At 45.7% G+C, this 18,067-nt stretch overlaps 1 protein-coding gene across 2 annotated transcripts in view; it reads left to right on the forward strand.

The window, feature by feature from the left end:
• Tbc1d30 (TBC1 domain family member 30) overlaps positions 1-18,067 on the forward strand; it is an 86,540-nt gene that overhangs the window by 29,000 nt on the left and 39,473 nt on the right. Inside the window, exons 1-5 of one of the 2 annotated variants that reach the window (XM_021204836.1) lie at positions 7,020-7,758; positions 11,441-11,502; positions 12,101-12,166; positions 13,831-13,956; positions 16,450-16,635. In XM_021204836.1, the coding sequence (XP_021060495.1) occupies positions 7,602-7,758; positions 11,441-11,502; positions 12,101-12,166; positions 13,831-13,956; positions 16,450-16,635 (597 nt within the window). In that variant the 5' untranslated portion in view covers positions 7,020-7,601. Of the gene's footprint in view, positions 1-7,019; positions 7,759-11,440; positions 11,503-12,100; positions 12,167-13,830; positions 13,957-16,449; positions 16,636-18,067 lie in introns of those variants that run through there. The other variant, XM_029542571.1, reaches the window with a different exon arrangement.

The raw sequence follows: 18,067 nt of genomic DNA on the forward strand, positions 1-18,067 counted from the left end.
AAATGTTTTCTAGGGGTGGTGGTCATTGCTGACAATCTATGAATCTTTGCAGATCCTCCATGATACCGGGAAACTCTAGCAGCTACATCTTACCCTCTGCTGTCCCTGTTCCCGGTTGTATATGTTTTAAACTAAACTAATCTGCATTAATTGGTACTGGGAACCTTCCCCCATCTCCTGCCCTGCCCTTTTAAAAACAGGTCAAGAGAATCATAGAAGAGTTTTCTGTAAAGTGTCCAAGCTAGACAGTTACAGACACATTAAGCAGTGGTTTTGCCAAAGCAATGAATCTCCTAGTCACCTGGAGAGATGGCACAGCAGTTAAGAATGCTCCCTGCTCTTTCAGAGGGTCAGGGTTGGGATCCCAACCCCTTATCAAGTCGCTCACAAAGGCCTGTAGCTCCAGTTCCAAGTAATCTGACACCCCCTTCTTCTGGTCAACCTTCAAGTTTCCCAAGAAACTTCAGAAATGATTTCTAAAAGTAACTTACCTTGTGTCAAAAAGGAAATAGGCTGGTGGTGAGTTCACTGAGGCAGTGGTAAACTGAGGACCCTCAAAAAAAAAAAAAAAAAAAAAAAAAAAGGAGTCTTTTTATGGTCAGTGTAAGCCTAGCTCAAGTACAGTTCAACATTGTCATTGGGAAATTCCAAATCTGGGGCTGGTGAGGTGGCTCAGCGGTTAAGAGCACTGACTGCTCTCCTGAAGGTCCTGAGTACAAGTCCCAGCAACCACATGGTGGCTCACAACCATCCGTAATGAGATCTGTGCCCTCTTCTGGGGTGTCTGAGGACAGCTACAGTGTACTTACATATAATAATAAATACATCTTTTTAAAAAAGGAAAGAAAAAAAAAGAGAGAAGTCCAAATCTGAAGTAGTCCAAAACACGAAGCTGTTGAGGCAGTGGTTGTCACCACTACACATGAAAAATCCCACATGACCTCATGTGATGGCCATACTTCACACAGGCAGGCTAAACATATTTTACCAGATTACCTCAGCATCATGTGTGTAAGATGTGAAGGAAATATAATGCGTTTTGTGTTTAGACTGAAGTCTAGATCCAAGCTAACTACATACATATATACACACTATCTATCCATCCATCCATCCATCCATCCATCCATCCCATCCATCCATTCATCTATCCATCTGTCCATCTATCTATCCATCTGTCTATCTATCTATCTATCTATCTATCTATCTATCTATCTATCTATCTATCTTCTATCTACTTACCTACCTGTGAACTTGTGTGTAAATATTTTAAAATATTAACAAACCCCAAACACATTTTGTCCTGAAGGTTTTGGATAAAGGCGCCTCTCATAGTGAATCCATATAAACCATTTTGAGGAGAGAAAGTGCTTCACCAAAAATAATAGGTCAGAAGAATAATGGCTGTAGAGGCTTCAAGTACACGTCCAGTATAATAATAATAAAAAAATGATCTCTGCACTAGGAATTACATGATAATATTAGACATATTTTTAATTTTGAACTTCTGATCTATAAAGTTAAGTGATTTCTTTTTCTTAAAATACATCTTCCAGAATGTTTGAGTGAGTTGAAGGAGAATTTATGCTTGGGAGTTTTTTTTTTTGTTTGTTTGTTTTTTTTTAATCTTATTGAAGAGAATGTTTCTGAGAAGCATAAATAGCACCACAGAGGGGTGGAAGAATGGGGAGGAGTGACTTGTTTTTGGAATCTCAGAGCTCCTTTGTTCTGTGTGTGATGATAATTTTTCTCTGCATTTAACAGAATATAAAAGCCACACCCATTGTCTTAAAGGACAACTGTGTTTAAATAGAGAAAGTGTTTTTATGACTAAGTTGAGAACTATCACATAAAAGGAAAGTGAAATGTTCCTTGTGCATCATGTGACAGTGTCAGGAAATTGTGGGGTTTTTTTTTCCTTCCCCCTCAGTTCCTTCCTGCTATTGTGCCCCCCATGTCTCTCTGATGGAGGAAAACAATGCTCATCACTGTGAGCTCCTCGGATGTGGCTACGTCCTAGGTAATGAGTTGTAGGAACTGCTTTAAGTAGGTTGAGGAGAATGTTCGTTTTCTAGAGAAGTGGCTGCCGGTACTCTGTTAGTCAGCTTTCCATCGCTGTAACAAAACAAGTGAGATAATTAACACATAAAGAGAAAAGGTTTATCCTGGCTCACAGTCCATGATCTTGTTGGCTCTGTGCTTTGAGCCTGAGGTGAGTCAGGAGTACAGGTGGAGCAGAATGGCTTCCCTCACCACAAGCCACAGGGCAAGGAAGAGACAGGAGCAGCATCCTCCTTCCCTTTCAGGGGCATGTGCCCAGCGACCTCAGGAAGGCTCACTCCGAGGCCCTATCTCCTAAAGGCTGACTGCTTCTCAGGAGTGCCGCGGCAAGCCTGCCTCTCAGGAGAAGCCAGCCTATAGCAGACACCAGGAGACACGTGGAAATGTTGCTTTTTACCATTCAGCAGGGAGAAGGGGAAAGAAGAAGCGGTTTTTTTTTTTTGTTGTTGTTGTTGTTGTTTTTTTTTTTTTTGTTTTTTTTTTTTAATGCTGGCCATTGCCCTTCGCTTTTAGTAACTGTGAGGGCAAGATGCACATTCTCATCTGCTGCCCAACATGAGGTATGATGGGTATGGTGACCTGTGAGACCTCCCCGACCCTTGGAGGCTTGCCGGAGCTCTGCAGCTGTGCCGCCTCAGCAACCCAAGGGGATAAGCTCCAGCCCCAGGCTCCCACTGCAGCCTGGCTCCCTGCGGTTTTCCTTTTTCTAAGCAGCAGGCTTCCTGGGCCTCTTCTCCTTGGTAATTGCCAGCACCAGCCCTGCGCTCTCCCTGAGGATAAGCACGTAGGCCTTTTTTATTTCGAGATTTTTCTGTTAAGCGAAAATAGCAACAGGAAATCAGAAAGCGTCTCAGACCCGATTTCTCTTGGAAAGCCCCTTGGGACGCGACTTTTATTTCTGGTGCTGGGCTTGCTTTTCTTTTAGACTTCTTGCTTGTCTCCCGTTCAAGGCAAAGCTTCTTTTCAAAAAGGCTCATCCCCAGAAAATTGGCTGAATGATTCACTGAATGCCCTGTGAGCAAATGGTCCTTAATTCGCTAGTCAGCTTGTAGGACGTTCCTCAAAATGTTCTTTCCTTAACAATACGAGGGACACTATCTTACGTCTATAAAGTATTTTGAGACAGGGTTTCACTTTGTAGCCCAAGCTAGCCCAGCGCCTGTGATGTAGTCCATGCTGGCCTCAAACTTGTGATCTCCTGCCTCACCTCCAGACTCACCCCTTATACATTTTACATTGAGCGTTTCCACACATTCAGCTTAAATCATAACTATTCCAGATAGTTCCAAGGTGTGATTTACTCAAACGGGAATTCACTGACATTATTTGGTAGGGAGGGTTATTTGTTGAGTAGGGACTAATGATGGGCTGGCCCTGCTGTTGGTAGCCTCAGGCAAAGGCCACACTGCCTTGTTATCTCTGAGTTGACTTCAGATGACATCTTTTGCTTTTGGAAAACAATATCCCAGACATGAAATAAACCATGAGTCACATAATAAATATAATGCCAGGCTTGTGCTGTGGCTACTTTTAGAGTATTGTATTTTAGCACTAACTTAATTATCTGTTTGATACCCAAGTTGGCAGTCCTGGCTTTCCTTGCCAATGTAAACAAAATAACATTGTTTAATTCCGCCGCTATTTATTGTTATAATAGTAGAAACATTTTAGAATGGAAGTTTTTTTTTTTTTCTCGCCTGTTTTCTCTTGTAATCTGAAAAAAACAAAATGGAATGTTTGTTTGGGAAAGTAGCCTCCTCCACTAGGAGGGAGGAAAGCATTGTGAAGAACTTCGGAGAAAAGTCTTTCCATTAGCCCTGGCCAGCCCCTCACTCCATCCAGGGTTGGAGTTCAGCTGTAATAGCTTAGAACCTTGGTCTCCTCAGCCTGCTGAGCATCCACTGAACTCAGGGCTTGTGGCTGCGTTTGCTGTGCTCAGTACATTCCCTTCTGGGCAGCAGCCCTTTCTGGAGCCAAATGATAATCAGAGGTTGCCTGATGAGAGTGATGTCTGAGGCAAAGGGTGTGGGGTGCTCTGAATGGTGTGTGTCACACAGCCTCGGGCTGTCCTTCCCACACCACAGGCTCCTCCTCTTGGCTCATGAAGCTGCCTCTCTTGCTGGCTTAGTGAAATACAGTGTGAATAGCATCCTTTGTTAAAGAAGACACAGAGCCCTAGGCTTGGCAGAGGAGAGAGTTCTGGAAGGTAAGACTGTGTGCATTGAACACTTGTCCTGGAGTTTTCTGCCCTTGCAGTTCATCATCTTCAGTCTCAGAACTCTCTAGAACGTGCTAAACATCAGACCTTCCTGTGGTTCTTAACATCCCTGCGAGAGGCTGGGATGGCTAAGGAAAGGTAAAGGAAACTGAATACATACAGTGTGAAAGCACCAGACCAGTGAGGGATAGAGTTCTGTACCTGAGCTCCTTGAAGAAGGCCAGGAGATCTGATGCAAATCTGGAGGACACTCTGGCTTTGTTCAAGAGGGGTTCTCTGTGTAGCCCTGGCTCTCCTAGACCAGGCTGGCCTTGAATTCAGAGATCCATGTACCTCTGCTTCCTGAGTACAGGGATTAAATGCATGTGTATGTATGCGTGTACATGTGTATATATGTGTACATGTGTAGGTATATGTGCGTATGTGCACTGTGTACACATATGTATGTACATGTACACACACATATATGTACATGTGCATATACATGTATGCATATACATGTGTGTGTAGCCTGTATGTTATGTATGTACATGTATATGCACATGTATGTACACACATGTGTGTATGTACATGTGTGAATGTACATGTGTGAATGTGTATATGTGTGTCTGTATATGTATGTGTGTTTATGTGTGTATGTGTATGTGTGCACATATATGTATGTACATGTGTGTATGTGTAGTCTGTGCATGTATATGGGTGTACATACATGTATATGTACATGTGTGAATGTGTATATGTGTATAAGTGTGTATGTGTCTGTGTACATGTGTATGTACATGCGTATATGTGTATGTCTATGCATGTGTATGTGTGTACCTGTGTATGTGCATGTGTTTGTGTGTATGCAGGTGTAGATGGAGGTCAGATGACAGTTTCTGGGCTGCTCTTCCTCAGACCCCATCCACCTTATTTTTTAAAACAGAGACTCTCCCTGGCCCCCTTCCCCATGGTTTTACATTTTCCCTTGCCTCCTCGCTAAGATTACCAAATAGAAACCTTTCTATGCTCCCGCCCCCTTGCTTTCTGAAGGCAACATGCCATTGTACTTTAAGAAAGACTTTTCCTTTTCTAACAGCAACAGTGGTAAGCACAAGTTCAGGAGCACCGAAGGCGTGGAGAGATGACGAAGCAGTTTCAGTTTATTAAAAGAGGTTTTAATATAGATTTTAAACAGAAAGATTAAGGTGAGGATAGATGTTCAGGAGGAATGTATGACACACCAAGAGTGGGTTGGTCAAAGGAGACTGTAAGTTTGTGAATGATAAGCTTAACGAGCACACTTGGGGAGGGAGGAAAGGAGGGAGAGATGGAGGGGGGTGCTCAGGGAAAGAATACGACACACTCAAGTGTGGACCGGGCTTCTCAAGGGACAGTCACAATTAAGTACCTTAGCATCAGTTTTATATTCTATTTTGGTAACTCTCAAGTTATAGCTCCAAGGGTTGCTAAGAAACAATTTTCTCTCCATATTTTATTTTTAGATAGGGTTTCACTGTATAGCCCGGATGGCCTGGAACTTGCAGTGGAGAAACCATTGTGGAAAGAATTGTGAGCCATTATCTTGTTTCTGATGAAAAGATTCAGGTGGAAAATGTACTTTATCTGTGCAGTTCAGGTCCTAGGACAAACATTGTATCTTAACTAAGTAAGTGTTGACTTGGTACCACGTGGGCAGGAAAAACACACAGCACCTGCAAAGCGCAGGTGGAACCAGAGCAGGGTCTTGCAGGAGCTGCAGGAAACTTGAAATTCCCATAGGAAGAACAGATGAAGCGATTTCCAACTTGTCTCATCGGCAAAGGCAAGGAAACATCCTTTCATTTGTAAGTTTTTAGATCAGGGCCACATGTTTATAAGGTTAGCCAGCTGACCAGTACTCCCAGGGCGCTTTGCTGAAGAGTCTGGAAGGGCATTCTGTGGTCCCAAGGCAGTGGAAAGGGATTGTGGAACAGGCGTGCCAAAGGAGGCCCTGGAGAAGTCTGTCCAGAGGGCTTGCTAGTGGTTATGAAGCCAGACTTTGCTGTTCCTTGGAGCGTTGGAAGATTTGAGAGCTGAGATTCAATGAATGCAATGAGAAAGGGAGCACTTTGAAGATTAAAGACAGCTTGGGGGGGGGATCCTCTTACACCTTCATACTTGACTACCATATTAACTTTACATAAAATATAAGCAGAAGAAAAAAGTATAAATCAAGCTAGGCCTTCGGGTAGGGGTGAGATATAGTGCTATAATACCAGTTACTCCGGAGGCCATGTCAACCGGATCACAAGTTCAAGGCCAGTCAGAGCAACTTAAATGAGACCCATGACTGAAATATAAAAGGTATAGACCTGGGCGAAGGCTGCACAGGTAGCCTTAGGTTGGCAGCCCAGTCACGTCCTGGGCTGCCTGTCTCCCCAGGCTTGCTAGCTTGAGGTAGCTCCAGCAGCAGCGCCATGGGATGTAGAGCATCTACATGGATGGACAGGCTCTGGCGGGATGGGACTTGCCACAACGTAGCCATCAACCTTCAATTTCAAGGTTGTAGCTATTCACTCTCTCCAGCCCGCCGCCTTAAGCCTTGACTCAGAACTACATTCTTTCAAGAGTCTTCTGAGTTTTTTCACGCCTGGCAGATACTTTTTCTTAAGAACCTGGCCTCACCACGTCCCCAGAAACACTTCTTTTGGAAACTGCTTCTTCAACAGGAACATTTTCTTATGATTCTGTTGTCGTCATTGTTATTAAACACGGTTCTTTGCCTCTCTAAGCGGCATGGGAAGACGTGAGCACAATTTGGGCTGAAGGCTGAGGTCACCATCTGCCAGCTTCTCTGCCCCGAGGTCTGCTTCGTGCTGGAGTGGACAGGCCTTGCCTCCCAAGGCTGATCAGACCAAGTGGGCACTTGGCTGCCTGCACCTGCGGCCCCTCCATCCCTCTCAGGCTTAGACGTGAGGATACTCCTGCCTTGTTTCTGGTTTCTGTCCACGGAGCTGGCTCCGGGGCTCCGGGGCTCAGACCGCCTTGCTGCTCAGGCTGATGCCGGGATTGGGTGCCGAGGCGCCGCCTCCGTCTCTGCGTGCCCGCGCGCTCGCTCCCGCCCTCCTCCCCGCCCCAGCCTGCTCCAGTCTCAGCCGTTCGGGCTCCGCACTGCAGATGCCAGCCGGTCTCTCGGAGCTCAGCCGCTCTCTCTGATCCTCTGGACTCCCGGAGCTCCGGCTGCGCGCTCGCGACTCTCCAGGGAGCCTTGCCGGCTTGGACTCGCCGAGCCCTGCGTGCGGAGTCATTCCGGCGCCGCCGCAGCAGTAGCAGTGAGCACCCGGACGGCGGACGGCGCTCTCGGATGCGGCAAGACAAACTGACCGGCTCCCTGCGTCGCGGCGGGCGATGCCTCAAGCGCCAGGGCGGCGGTGGCGTGGGCACCATCCTGAGCAATGTGCTCAAGAAGCGCAGCTGCATCTCGAGGACCGCGCCCCGGTTGCTCTGCACCTTGGAGCCGGGTGAGGCGCGGGCTGCGGATGGGCGCTGGGGTGCAGGTGTCTGCGGAGCACCGCTGGCCTGGGAGGAATGGGAGCAGACCCCGGCCTGGGTGCGTTCGGCGGCCACCCGGGCACGGAGAACCCGTCGCCCTGCAGAAGCCACCCCGCGGCCTATGCGCTTAGCCTCAGTGCTTGGTGGGGGAGTGAGGGAGGCTGCCCCCGTCAGCCCAGGCCTCGTCACCTATTGTGCTCCAGGTTCGCTGGAAGCCAGACCTCCGGAGAGGTGTGTGGGTTGGCTGAAGTGCAGCCTTGACCCTACAGGTCTGAGGGAAGGTCAGCGACTGCGAAGGCGGGCGATCGAGAGCGCGTTTTCCCGAGCGGGTGCCTGTGGTGTGTTTGTGTTGGGGGTGGGAGGGGGCACGAGCTCGGTTCGGTAAGGTAAGGTCCAGGAGCCAGCCTAGCCTGGTGAGCACAGGCCCTTCCTACCATCAGCTTGTATTTACACAACCCTGCTTCTCCAGGTTCTGCATCAGATCCGTCACCTGGCATCATTGCTCTGGGGTTTAAGAGCCTGGCTTTGGCACCGGTGCTTGAGTGCTGAGGGTTCTGGCGAAAGGGTGGCCGCAGAGAACGCAGCTCTCTTTGCCCGCGGAGCGCTCACCTTTACCTTGAGTGCCCCCCCCCCCGCCCCCCGTCAGTATGTGGTCTCTCCAGCACCCTCCCCCTCTGCCTTCTGGGACCTGCTCCCACCCAGCCTGCAGATTCTGCAGCCAGGCACTGAGTCTAAAAGGGTGGAATGCGTGGCTGCCTCTCCGAACCTCGTGGTTTCTTTGTTTTTCTTCCCACCGAAGTGTCTAATTGCCGAGACTGTAGTATTTATTCTTCTTTTACCTTTACCCCCACCTCCACCCCCCTTTTAAATCTCCTTCCCACGTTAAATAGTGTTTTGTATTTCTGAATCCGGAACAGCTGTGATTATCAGATGAAACACAAACCTCCTCTCCTCTCTTCTCGTTTCACTTGGAAGAAAAGAGCGTGAACATGACCCGACTCAAGCCTCTGCGTGAGGGCAGCGAATGATCAATTCCACTTAAAACCTGACTCATTTTTGATTATGAGAAAAATAGTTGTGGTTTTGACTGACTAGACCCAGTTGCTTTACAGCACTGGAAAGCAATTGGTTTATGCCCAGCAGGTGGCCCCCCAAAGTCAAAGGAGCATATTTGGTCAAGCGTACTGGGAGTCCAGTGGTTTTGGGGCAGTGACAAAGTCACCATAGGGCCGAGTTTCCTGGTCTTTGTTGTGATAAAGAAGAATCATAATTATAAGCTCTTGCATTCAGCACCCCAGGCCTGGACAGCACTCTACAAAGTCCATTTCCTTGGTTGGCACTGAAGGCTGACTTGATCCCACTACAGAGACTGAGAGGAATGCATTAAAACTATTTTTCAGAGATGAGAATCAGTGGGTAATTAACATTTCTTGGAGAAGAAAATCATCTATCCAGTCATCTATCCAGTCATAGCACGGCTTTGACTTTAAAGCTTCGAAAGCTTAGGGGTATTCTCAGATGCCCTGGGTTCTTGACACGGGTTATTTAGGTGTCAGTCAATACATGTATCCAGAACACTTGTACGAGGCTCTACATCAACAAGAGCAAGAACAACAATAGCACCATTCCTACCACCTCTCTGCATATAGTCAAGAGCTTGGGAAATGCAGACATGTCTTTCCCGCTTCTCGACTCCATATGTATGTCTTTTAAAAGGCCACTTTATTATTTTTAAGTCCTGAAGACTTTTCCTATACATACAGGAACACATGTATGCTCCTATACATACATCAGGAACACTAATCTCCAAGTGTTCCCATCCATGTCAATATCTAAAGGGTGGAAGTTGAGAGGTTTTAAATACCGAGGCAATGATGTCATCGTTTGATTTTTCTGATTATTATTGAGAAGGTTTGACATTTCTTGGTCCTTGAACTTGTAAGGAATAAGCCTTTTCTAAATTGGCTAAGGGGACTTGGGAGAGAGACGGCTTAAAGGCAACTCTGCAAGCTTAGGACCTGAGTTTGCATCCTGAGAACCTTTGTAAAAGCTGCACAGTGCATGTTGGTAGCCCCAGCACTCCAAGGGTGTGTGTGTGTGTGTAGGATTGATCACACCTCTGGAGTTCATTGATTAGCCTAGCATCATGATTGAGCTCCACAGAGAGACTATGTCCAAAAATATAAAGTGTAGAGCAGTTGAGGAAGACACCCACATATGCATGCTTACTTGCATATATGCACACACATGTATGTGGACACATTCACATGAGTGCACACACACACACACACACACACACACACACACACACCTTAAAGCTGGGTATGATGGATGCATGTAATGCCAGTTCTTAGAAGATACAGGAAGTGAAGACCAGGTAGATGTCCACAGAGACTTTCAAGCCATTAAGGGTAAAATAATGGGACCCTGTCTTCAAAAACCAAGCCATGCTATCAAATGATTTTGATGCTGTATAAAAAGGATATGTCATTTAATTATATATTTTTATAGAATTTAAACAGGAATAAGAATTGCTATGGAATCTCTCTTCAACAACAATACATAATTCAATTGCAGATTGTAAACACTGGCTCAACAGGAGTAATAAAAATTTATTTATTTTATGTACTTCCCCACTTGTGTTGCATAGATTTGGGATCTAAATCAAAGAAAATTAAAGTGGTAGATCACTTAGGATTAGAATACAGTCCTATCTTTAGGTTGAAGTCTAGAATTTAATGTACTTTTATCATCAATGGAGAGGTGTATTGAGGCAGAGTTAAAATACTTGGAAGTCATCAAATGGAGTGGTTATAATAAGCAGGAAGAGGTGTGGGTGGGTGTAGCTCAGGGATGGTGCACTTGCCTTGCATGCACTGGGCTAAAGGTTTGATCCCCAGCATTGCCAAGTCAAAGCAAACAGGAAGAAGAGATGGGCGGATGTAGTCTGTTCTGCTGGGACTCCGGCTCACCTTGTACACAGCAGGCCCTAGCTCTGTCCCCTTGCTGTATCCACAGCCTCATGAAGGTATTTCATTGCGTTTGGTGTTCCAGTGGCTCTGCAGCTTCAGGCATACTCAAAGGTTGATCTCCTACCGCGCCTTAGCTCCAGCCCTTTATGTTTCTCCTTAAGTGTCTTAGTCGGTGCAGGTGTTGCAGAAAAACAAACTCTGTAAGTAGAGAACTCCCTTTTGTGTTTTGTAATTGTTAGTTGCCCAGGTGACGATATCTGCAGCCAGTCACTGCAACAGCCCTCTGAGGTGGGGCTTGTTGTCCTTACCTCAGAGATGTGGGGACTGAGGTCCAGGCAGGCTAAGCAGCTTCAGTTTAGGACCCAAAGTTGATGCAGGTCTGTGTCTCTAGCCTGAGTGTCAATTGATCATTGTTTTTGTTTTGTTTTGTTTTGTTTTGTTTTTTGCATTACGCTGGGCATCTGTGGAGGTCTCCATCCAATGTTTGTAACTCCATTTTATTGTCTTAGGTCACTTTTCTATTTTAATGTTTTGTGTGCTTTAATGTTAATGAATTTTTTCTAAATTTAGTTTTAAAAAAACCATTTTTTTTACCATAATTCAATAGAACTGAGTGTTGAATTTATTTATGAACTTTGTTATACTTTCCATAAGTAACAACGACCTAATTTTCTTCTAGGAGTTGATACAAAATTGAAGTTCACACTTGAGCCTTCTTTGGGTCAAAATGGTTTTCAGCAGGTAACTTTGTTTTTGGCTTTTAAGTCTTAATATTCACATGTATTTCGATACACAAGAGCTGTCAGTGTCCCGGGGTGCTGTGTTAACTGTTTCATGTTCTATGGATGCTGTCTTAGTTGGGGTTACTAGTGCTGTGGTAACATCATAGCCAAAGAGTGTTGGGAAGAAAGGGTTCATTACACTTCCGCATTGCTGTTCATCGCTGAAGGAAGTCAGGGCAGGAACTCGAGCAGGGCAGGAACCTGGAGGCAGGAGCTGATGCAGAGGCCACGGAAGATGCTGCTTCCTGGCTTGCTTTCTTAGAGAAGCCAGAACCATCAGCCCAGGGCTGGCCCCACCCACAATGGGCTGGGTCCTTCCCCATTGATCACTAAGAAAATACCCTGCAGGCTTGACTCTAGTCAGATCTTATGGGGCATGTGTGTGTGTGTGTGGGGGGTCGCATTTCCTCAATTGAGGCTCCCTCCTCTCCAGTGACTCTAGCCTGTGTTAAGTTGACATAAAACTAGACAGTGCAAATGCCAAGACAGAGAAAGCCTGAAAAGTGTTGCTTCCAGTCCATCTTTTTCCCCATCCTAATATTTCTCTCTGGTCATAGTGGTATGACGCTCTCAAGGCTGTGGCCAGACTGTCAACGGGGATCCCCAAGGAATGGAGGCGAAAGGTGAGTGTTTTCTCACAGGGCTGGAATACTCAAGGACCATCGCTCTGTCCATTGATGTGTCTGGGAAGTCTAAAAGTGTATGCGCCCTTAATCATGCCCCGGGTATTTATCATTCGCGCCAGGTAAAGTTCTACATTCTGGGTGCGAGGGATGCAGCAGTGGAAACCACAGCGGGTGGAATATTTTGTCCTCTTTGAACTTACGGTGAATCAAATATAGTGTGCCACCCAGTGATAAGTGCTGGGAATAACAGACGTAAAGAGTGTGGGAGAATAGGGGTCAGGAGGTGGAGTTTTATATGGACACTGTGTAGGGCCCTAAAGGAAGTTGGTCACTTATGCAGCTGCCTGGGAAGATACTGAGGTAGGAGCACCTGGGCCATGTTCTCAGGCAAGTTACAGAGGAAGGTGGGAGGTGCTTAGAGGCAGCGGGAAGCAGGGGGCGGGGCGTCTAGCTGCAGTGTGAGTGGCTGGGTCCTTCCCAGGCTGTAGAAGCAGAAGGGTTCTTCTGTGTCAGTGTGAGAGAGGAAGTATTGGGAAGTTCGGAGCAGGCTCCTCAGATGGGTTACTCTGGCTGCTGGTGAGCCTCTGAGATGTGAGGGTACAGCCAGGAAGCATGTAGACTATCATAATTCAGGCAAGAAACAGGCCAGGGTTGTGGTAACTGGCCTTTTGCGTCTTGAAGCCTGAGCTGAGATGAAGGGTCAGATATAAAATATAAATGGGATGTCAAGATTTTGGCTCAAGTGTCTGGAAAGGTAGAGTTGTCGTTGGTGTAGGAGGGAGGAACAGGTGTGTGTGTATGTAAATCTATGTATAACTGGAGTGAGTGTGTGTGTGTGTGTGTGTGTGTGTGTGTGTGTGNGNGAGAGAGAGAGAGAGAGAGAGAGAGAGAGAGAGAGAGAATATGAGAGTGAGTCTGTTACTGTTGGGGTGCCCCATTCATCTCTAACACAGAGGTATCTGGTGGGCATTTGTGCAGGACTCTGATGCTTGGAAGTCTGCTTAGGGATATTAACTAATGCTGTTCCTGCCAAATTATGTTCAAGTACTGAAATTTAAAACTAACTCTAAAGTTATTAATTTATAAACCTAAACATAACGTTGGAATTTGAACACCGAGTGTTTCTCAAGTGAATATTAACACGGAATTATGAAATTCGTTGTTCAGAATTAGATTTTCTTGGTCAGGTAAGGGAGTTAAAATACTCAGTGACTCTGGGTGTTTACCTGTCAGGATTGTATGTATGGAGAGGGTGTGTAGGGGGAGGTTTAAGGCAGAGGTCTTCATGGGAAAAAAATGGTCCGTGTGTGACCAAGCAGCTGTTGACCAAGCAGAGAATGATTTAGGATTAAGCAAAACAAGGTCACAGAATTATAAGTCTATTGAATTACCTGAAATAAAAGAGAAAAAAAAACCTGGTTATTTTCTTCTCTAATGATCAGTTTGCTACTTGGCATTTAGTAGGAACTCAACAAATATTTACCGAAAGAAAGAAAAAGCCCCAGAGGGTTCACTTTACTCCAGCAAACCAGACTTGGATGCCCGAGCTAGCCCTGGCCTCCGAACAGTGCCCAGCTAGCTCTTCCTGGATGCGATTCGAGCTTACTAATGAAAGTGGCATATTCTGCTTCTCCAGTCTTCTCTGTTGTGCGACCCTTTAGGTTTGGTTGACCTTGGCGGATCATTATCTGCACAGTATAGCCATCGACTGGGACAAAACCATGCGCTTCACTTTCAACGAGAGAAGCAACCCTGATGACGACTCCATGGGAATTCAGATCGTCAAGGTAACACTGCTGAGCTTGGCTTCCCCTTTTAAGGCAGGAGGAAGGACGCTAAGAGCCAAGCATTCCCTATGCGGAGGATCACATGACCTCCGCCTCTGAGTCTGAGCATCTCCTTAAGACCTCACTCCATCCATCGGTAGCTTTTGTACAGAGGACTTGACCGCACCCTGTCTTCATAAATTTAAATGTTGCCTACCAGTAAGAGGAGAATGTGAACGAGCCCCCATACATATCCAATTTATCTAATTTGGTCACAGGATAGGAGGAATTCCTTTTTATTTTCTCTGTTACGGGTCAGGGATACCAATTGTACTTTTACGTGAAGGTCATCAGACTGAGAGATTCAAAGGTGAATATATTTCATATTAGCAACATTTGGCTCTTATCGGAGTTTTTGCTAGTCTCATTGTTAATTTATAGTAGGTGGATTGGCTGATGGATCTGTGCTTAGTGTTCTAGTCCGCTATGGGGGCAGCTCTGGTCACACACCTGTATTGTGGCAGTAGATAAGAGCCTGGTGCTAAGAGCCAAGGATGTTGGTTTCATGGGGTACCGGAATAATCCTTGTCCATAAGGCTCAGGCATGTGGGCTTTGACTTCATGAGTGTTCCACAGTGGGACGCTAGGCTGGGATTTGAAAAGGAAGGCTGTCTCATCTACATTTTGGCCACCACAGATGGCTAATGTGCTGGCACATTTAAATCCTTTTTTTTTTTTTTTTTTGAAAAGGAGAAAGAACAAACTAAAATGAGCTACTTTCTGCTCTAAGTTGGTTTGTTTCAAATGAACATTAAAAAAAAAAAAATCTCTGCACGGCATGTTGCATACTTTGCATCGTCCACATTTGAATGCTTTATTTGGAAGCCCTTTGTCTGCATTTCAATGTTTTATTTGGAATTTCAGCACAGGTTTCATAGAGACAAAATTCCATACTTGAAATATTCCCTTTCTATTTAACTTACGAATTAAGGCCGTGCACTTTAAACAGGTTATGTTATTTTATGTGTATGGTGTCTCGTAAGCATGTATGTCTATATCATTTCTGGTACCCACAGAAGCCAGAAGAGGGCAATGGATCCTTTGGAACTTGAGCTACAGTCAGTTATGAGCTGCCATCTGGATGCTGAGAATTGAACCCAGGGCTTCTGGAAGAGCATCCAATGCTCCTGACCACTCAGCCATCCCTCCATCCCTATTTTGTGATATCTATATCTATATCTATATCTATATCTATATCTAAGGAGTCTCACTGTGTAGCCTTGTTTGGCTTGGAACTCACTATGTACACCAGGCTGGCCTTGAACTCACAGAAATCTCCCTGCCTCTCCTCCTGAGTGTGCTGGGGTCAGAGGAGGTTCCCACCGTGACCAGCTTAGGCGACACACATTTTAAAATCATGTTACTACTAAAAGGATCTTTCTCATTGACACAAATGGTAATCAGTGGGATTGTCTCTCCAGAAAACCATAGCTTCATCTTAGCAATTAAATTATAGATATTAGCTCCACTTTATTAAAAAGCAGCAGGTGTTATTATCTACATTGTAGAAATGTATAGACTAATTTGCAAAGGATGATTTGTCTGTGTAATACATGATAATTTTGCTGTTTTAGTCTTTAGTATTAGAGCTTTAGCAGCTAAATCTTTTTTTTTAAGGGTCTCCCCCCACCCCACCCCCTTTTTTTAGATTTATTTATTTATTATATGTAAGTACACTGTAGCTGTCTTCAGACACTCCAGAAGAGGGAGTCAGATCTCGTTAAGGATGGTTGTGAGCCACCATTTTGTTGCTGGGATTTGAACTCCAGACCTTTGGAAGAGCAGTGCTCTTACCTACTGAGCCATCTCACCAGCCCCCAGCAGCTAAATCTTATACCATATTTTGTTCAAAGGATTAATCTTAGCACCTCTCATATGTTGAAACAAATATATATATGACTAATATACATCTTTAAAAAGGCTCTCAATTTACATGAAATTATAATGGAGTTTTTTTTTTTTTAATTGAGTAACTTTTTGTGTTGCTCAGGAAGCACTCTGAGGAACATTTGCCTAACTAAACTTACCCTTGCGACTCTTTCTCAGACTGCATAGTTGAAAATGGTAGGAAAACAGAAAATTCAAAGAGCGTTTTGGCTCATGTGTATAAGTTGCTTATAAATTAAAAGCAAAAAAAAGTGAATATCTATGTTCATAGAGATAAAAGTGAAATGAAGAAAAAAAAAATTCAGGTATTTTTCCCTGAGGGAGTGTTAGGTTTGCTAGTCAGCTCTCATTCACCTGACCAAGCAGTGTCGACCTGAGACGGTCAACTCACAAGATATGTATTTGGCTCACTGGTCAGGAGGTCGGTTGATCCATTGCTTTGCGTCTGTGGCGGGGGCAACCATAGTGGTGGGAAGTGTGTAGAGCCAAGTTCCTTGCTCCTTGGAGGTCAGGACGTGGTCCAACCAGAGCGGGAGGTATTTAAAAACCTTTCCCCTCCCTTCTTAGGATCTGCATCGCACGGGCTGTAGTTCCTACTGTGGCCAGGAGGCGGAGCAAGACAGGGTGGTACTAAAGCGGGTGCTATTGGCTTACGCCCGGTGGAACAAAAACGTCGGGTACTGCCAAGGCTTCAACATCCTGGCTGCCCTCATTCTAGAAGTGATGGAGGGCAACGAGGGGGACGCGCTGAAGGTGAGTGTCAGGTTCAGACCCGGGCAACGGGAATGCTGATGTTGGGGTATGACTCTTTCTTGCCTTGCCCCCGTGATAGGATTTTCCCCAAGTTAAAGCCATGTGAGGTGACAGACTGCCATAGTTGTCAACTATGAACATTTTCACTCCCATAAGACACTTTAAAGCAAGTATTGATTATGTCAATTTTCTCTCTCTCTTTCTCTCTCTCTCTCTCTCTGTCTGTCTGACTGTCTGTCTGTAACAGATTAAGTGATCGTAACACCAAGTGTATATTACTTCATAGTTTCTTTGTGTCAGACATCTGGGCATGGCTGAGCCAGCTCAGGCGCACACCACTTTGGCATTCATGATGGTGGCCGCTGAGATCTTATTTGAAGGCCCAAATGGCAGGAGTGTTTGTCAGGCGGCACGCTTATGTGGTTGTTGGCAAGAACTTCCTCACAGGCTGTTGAAATGAGGGGTCTCGGGTGTTCGGTGGTTGGCTGAAGGCCTTTTAGTTCCTTGCCATGTAAGGTCCCCCATCTCAGACGGGTTACTGATGTCTCTAAGAGTAAGGCAGAGGAGATGACAGATGTGCAGCCAAATGTCCCCTGTGGTAGCTGTTGTTTTTCCATATCCATGGTCACCGGGTCAGTTTATATCCCAGGGGAAGGGCTTATCCAAGGACTACCAGGCCAGGGATGTTGCTCAGGTGGCAGGATGCTCACCTGACCGTCACAAAGTTCAGTTCCCAGCGCTGCACAGACCAGGTGCGGCGGTGTAGTTCTGCAGCTTGACTACTTGGGAGGCAGAGGCATGAGCATCAGGAGTTCAAGACCATACTGAGTACATAATGATTCAAGGTCAGCCCAAGCTACTTGAGACTCTGTCAATAGAGAGGAGCGTGGCAGAGAGACAAGCAGACAGAACACACACACACACACACACACACACACACACACACACACACACACCATGGACGACTGGGGGGTCCTATTAGAAGCGACTTGCCTAACTCGGCTGCTTTACTCATTTGTATTTGGGGCATAGGATGTAAGTAGACGCGTCTATGGGAGGTGGCCACATACAGAAATAAAGGTGTCTTTGAATCTTTGATGTCTACGACCTGTTTTAGTTGAAAGCAATTCTGAAAGCACTCATGGTGTAAGGTTATATAGGTCTGAAGGTGGGTGGGTAAGTCACCACGGAGTGTCTCAGTCACTGTTCTATTGCTGTGAAGAGACTCTATGACCAAGGCTACCCTTGGAAAAGAGAGCATGTAATTGGGGGCTTGCTTATGGTCTCAGAGGGTGGCTCTGTGACCATCATGGCAGGGAGCATAGTGGCGAGGAGGCATTAGGCTGGAGCAGCAGCTGAGAGCTTACATCCTGATCTGCAGGCAGGAGGGAGAAAGAACCAGAGGGAAGGAGGGAGGGAGGAGGAAGGGGGG

The sequence above is a fragment of the Mus pahari genome, chromosome 9, assembly GCF_900095145.1.
Source record: "Mus pahari chromosome 9, PAHARI_EIJ_v1.1, whole genome shotgun sequence".
NCBI classification, from domain to species: Eukaryota; Metazoa; Chordata; class Mammalia; order Rodentia; family Muridae; genus Mus; species Mus pahari.